The sequence below is a fragment of the Alnus glutinosa genome, chromosome 3 (genome assembly GCF_958979055.1).
Source record: "Alnus glutinosa chromosome 3, dhAlnGlut1.1, whole genome shotgun sequence".
Lineage (NCBI taxonomy): Eukaryota > Viridiplantae > Streptophyta > Magnoliopsida > Fagales > Betulaceae > Alnus > Alnus glutinosa.
In genome coordinates this window covers 7,804,949-7,809,823 of record NC_084888.1, presented here as the reverse complement: position 1 = coordinate 7,809,823, position 4,875 = coordinate 7,804,949, and the positions used below count along the sequence as shown (strand labels likewise).

At 38.3% G+C, this 4,875-nt stretch overlaps 1 protein-coding gene across 1 annotated transcript; it reads left to right on the top strand.

The window, feature by feature from the left end:
* Positions 1-303: 303 nt before the first annotated feature.
* LOC133864513 (UV-stimulated scaffold protein A homolog) lies at positions 304-4,150 on the top strand. Its single transcript, XM_062300867.1, has 2 exons — positions 304-545; positions 2,170-4,150. Exons 1-2 carry the CDS (start codon positions 357-359, stop codon positions 3,934-3,936), a joined length of 1,956 nt encoding a protein of 651 aa, XP_062156851.1. The 5' UTR covers positions 304-356; the 3' UTR covers positions 3,937-4,150.
* The last annotated feature ends 725 nt before the right edge of the window (positions 4,151-4,875 follow it).

Sequence of the window (4,875 nt, the reverse complement as noted above, 5' to 3'; positions counted from 1 at the left end):
CGTTATTTTATTGGCATTGACGTTACACTTAATAGAATTTGTCAAATTTTTTAACAGAATTTGACTATAAATTTGTAAATTAGGCCAACCATAAAGACCTATGATTTCATTTTGATACCACATGGAGCAATTTGTAATTTAGGCCAACAATGTATACTAATGATATAATTTTCCCTTATAGGCTACGTGTCTTTTCATATGACCGCATAGTTTACTGGCAGTAATGTAATTAGAATTACTCCTGTAATTAAATTAAATGTACCATCTAATTGCCCCCAAAGGTTTAGAGCCATATAAATTGGGGATTTTCAAATAAAAATCGATCCCTCTTTGTTTTGGAATAATCGGAGTAATTGATGGCAATGGAGGAGAGAGAGGAGGGAGGGAAGGTAAGGACTTTGATAGAGAAGGCGACGAACTCCACGGCTCCGGAGGTGGACCCTCGCCTCCTCAAGGCTATCAAATCGGTTGTCCGCTATTCGGATCCGGAGCTCCGACTCGCCGCCCAGACCCTTATGGACCTTATGAAGCGCGATCACTCTCAGGTCCTCATTTTTCGGATTTGTTTTGTCTCTTTAATTGTTTCATAATAATTCAGCCTATCTGTTTTTTTTTTCGTTATGAGTTTCGATGGATATTGTTGTGTGGTACAGGGTTTGATTCTATGTTTTTTTTGCCGATAATTAAGCTTTGCATTGGGATTAGATTCTAGTTGGAATTTGGATTCCCGGACAATCAGTTTGCATTGATTTGTGTTTGAGTTTGTCTTATTACCCTGTGTTTGGTTGCTGAGAAGACTCATGGGAAAATTAAAATAAAATTAATTTGTTAAAGTCAACAAAGCCCTAATTTCTGCTCTTTGGTTTGGTTGCCTTAATTCTGTTTTAGTATTTGGTGATTTCAACACATATTTGCAACTATCCTTGGCTACTCGGAAGAGATTTTGAATTTTCAGTGCCCTTAACTTGAATTAGATTACTTGTCATGAATGCCACTAAAAGGAAGAAAATAAAGTATTGGGTAATGGGTAGTATGACTTATGTTAGTTTGCTTGGATGGGATATAAATTTTGTATTTTGAAATTATATATATTTTAACTTCACATTTTCTCGGTTGACTTTGCAATGCAAGTTCAAGAGCATTGACAGGATTGGCAGTTGTTTTGTCTGCCGGCTGATAGAATTGGTGTGCGATCACTTGTTTGCACATTATGATTTGTCATGAAATAAAATATCAGGGGAGGGATAAATGCTGTGAGAACTAAGAAGTGCTGAAATGCGATAGATTAAGAGTCAGGAAATTTGTAGGGGAAAAGTTAAGGAAATGGAGAATGCCTGTTTTATTGCCACACGTGATGAGGATTGAAGTAACATGTTGTGGAGCGATGATTTTGCTTTTGTTTAAATGCAATCCTTTTGAAATCTGAGAGTCTGTTTGGTAGATTGGTGGTGTAAGACCACAAGTCATTCAGTTATGAACTTGAGTCCTTAAGATTCTTTGAGCTTTTTACACAGAAGATATTGGCCATATGAATTCATCTAGCTTACAGGCAGTTTAGATACTTTTTTGTTGGGTTAGGTGGGTTGAAGAGTCAAGTCTTTGCTTGTGAATTGCGATGTAGTTGTGGTATCCTTGGTCAGGCTATAAACAGGATTTTAGATATTATTTTCACATATGCATTTCAGATGTGTTGGAACAATTTCGTTTTACGGTTATTTGGGGGTGGGAGTAATTTGTTTGTTTAACTATCTTATGAACTTGAGCCCTTAGGATTCTTTGAGCGTTTTACACAGAAGATACTGGCCTTATGGATTTATCTAGCTTACAGGCAGTTTAGATAATTTTTTATTGGGTTAGGTAGGTTGAAGAGTCAAGTCTTTGCTTGTGAATTGCGATGTAGTTGTGGTATCCTTGTCAGGCTATAAACAGGATTTTAGATGTTATTTTTGTTGGTGGGGGAAAAATCAAGCATTCACCCAAATATATGCTTTTCAGATGCGTTGGAACAATTTCGTTTTACGGTTATTTGGGGCTGGGAGTAATTTGTTTGTTTATCAGTTTTGAGTTCTCTGCCTTAAAAATATTCTCGTTAAGTGCAGTATTGCTGCTGTTTCAAGAGAAAGAATGCTTTGGTGAACATTGATTTGATCTCGACATAATTTGTTGCAGGTAAGGTATCTCACACTTCTCATAATTGATGAACTCTTCATGCGGTCGAAGCTTTTCAGAACCATCCTTGTTGAGAACATCGATCAGTTACTGAGTTTGAGTGTCGGGTTCAGAAGAAATCTGCCTCTCCCTGCTCCATCAGCTGTTGCATCTGTTTTGCGCTCGAAGGCAATTGAATTCCTGGAGAAGTGGAACTCTTCCTTTGGGATTCATTACAGGCAGCTCAGATTAGGATTTGACTACCTTAAAAACACCCTCAAGTTCCAATTTCCTAATCTACAGGCACAAGCAGCTCGAATTCAGCAGGAGAGAAGGGAAAGGGAAAGAAGGTCAAAAGAGATTTTACTTAAAAAATTTGAAATGTTGAAGGAGAATTTCTCATCAATAAAGGAAGAAATAAAGACAACAATAGATGAGATTGGAGAATGTTTAGACATTGTCTGTACAAAAGAGGAATTTATGCCACTGGGTCTTGTAGATGATGAAGATTTTGAAGAGTTTCGGTCATCTGAACTGCTGCAAATCCGTCTCGATGCTTTAAAGGAAGGGAAAAAGGTACATGAAAACAGTGACAATAAAGTGGTTTTTGATGCATTGAGGGAGCTATACAAGCTTCTAGTGGCAAGGCATTTGGTTTCAGTCCAAGAAGGCATTTCTGTTCTTGTAAGGGTCGAAGTGGCAGACATCAGGTTCAGAGATTCCACTTTGAAGGAGTTAATAGATATCCGAAATCATCTCCAATCGGTGAAGAAGAGGTGTGAAGAATCAGGTTGTGCTCTTCCAAACACTACAAGTCGTGATGATGAAGAAGAAGATTTCTGGGAGGAGGGTAAAATTGGATCACTTGAGAATGAGAGGTCTACTGTGCCCAACAAGAAAAATGAAAATCTTTCCATAGCATTAGCATCTATCGAGTTGAAAAATAGAACTCTTGAAAGCAGAAACAGGGGTTGTAATGACAATGAGCTGCCCAGTCTTGAAGGTGGTGAAACTGGTACAAACTCTTTAAGGAATAAGCTTCTGGCTGAAGCTCCCGAGATGAGCTGGGGCTCTTTCTTGAATAACTGGGGTTCAAATAGGGAGGTTTTAGCTAACCAGCGGGGATTGGAGCTTGAAAGTCACTGGGGCAGGGTGGACTATGATGCAGTTATTCCAGCTGAGAAAATTGCAGAACTGAATGTTCATTCAACACTTTACAAAGAGGAGCAAACTGAAATTCAACCATGCCGCGCTCCTTTGAGGAAAGGGGGACTTTGTCAGAGGAGAGATTTGAGAGTTTGCCCATTTCATGGACCTATTATACCTAGAGATGACGAAGGAAAGCCACTTAATCAGAACTCTTCGAAGGACGAGATAACTATTGATTCAGGGACCGATTTAGTTGAGCAGTTAGCAAAACAAGCTGTGAAGAATGTTCGTGAGAGAGATACAGAGGTAGTAAAAAAGAGAGAAATTGATAAACGGTCACTGAAGCGTGCAAAGCTTGCGAAAGTTCGGGAGCACAATGACGTGGTTCTTAGGGATGCTGCATTGGCATCAACTTCAAGATCTGCAGCTATTGGAGAAGAAATGGAGGCAACGAATGGAGAGAAGCTGTCAGCCAGAAACAAGAAGGAAACACTCTCATCCATGCTGTGCAAGAAAGTAACACCAAAAGATAGGTTAGCTCAGAGGCTTTTGAATACACGGGTGAAGGATGCAACAGTAAGAGAGCTTACATTGGGTGAGGATGCTAATTACCGAGAAGCCTTTCCAAATCAATGGTAATGGAAACTTCCTTGTCGAGCTTTTGGGCCCTTTTTAAAGGAATCAGAATTTCACAGATGTACATGGTGGTAATTTGTATCATATGTAGAATTATTTTTCTTTCTTTTTCTTTTTCAATTATTTTAAATCTTTGTGAAAGATTTGTATATAGTTGAGGTGGAATAACGAGTTGGATTGAAAGTTAACAATAAAAAAGTTGCGAAGTTTCTATATATATTCTAATTTTGGTTTGGGTAGTTCATATCAAATGATTCTTGTAAATAAGTTCAGCTGGTGGGAAATTTTTGAAAGTTCGATGATATCCCCAAATATAATTTTGAAACCCTGCTGTAGTTATTGGCACTGTTTCGCTGATGATAATGTGGACAAGGATCCTCTCCGGTTCAAAAGAAGCGGAGAGGAGCCGGTTAGTTTAAGAGGAGTAAACTTGTTATTTTAATTTTTTTTTTGTTTTTTGTCAAGTTTGCCATTTCATTTCAACTAACAGGCTCTTTTCCGGTTCATTTATCCAAATGCTGATAAAATGTATGTTTACCTCCATTCCACTTTTTGATGGGTTACTCATAGCTCAAGTCTTAATGGATGAACTAAAGTTGCCACTATAGTGATTAGTTACCTTCCTTCTAATCCAGACAAAAGGCATTAGAATCTTTGCGCACTAATTCTCCTTCTATCTTGAAGTCACGTTGAACCTAAGTAACCTTTTATGCCGACGACATTATCCCATATTGTTCTCTCTAACCATGATTACAAATATACATGATCCATAAAAAGAGGGCCTGGGGGTCTCCCATCCATGTCCTCTCTTTCTTTATTATAATATGCTTCATTTTCTCCCACGAATCGCAGCTCTAGGATTTTGATCCCCTTAAATTATCTAGTTTTCCTTGCCTAGTAACAGGCAACCAATACTAAAATGCTCAGGATTTAATCGTGGGT

Coding starts and splice junctions, on each gene's coding strand:
- LOC133864513 (XM_062300867.1), top strand. CDS start 357: ATGGCAATGGAGGAGAGAGAGGAGGGAGGGAAGGTAAGGACTTTGATA. Junction 546..2,169: donor TGAAGCGCGATCACTCTCAG/GTCCTCATTTTT, acceptor AATTTGTTGCAG/GTAAGGTATCTCACACTTCT.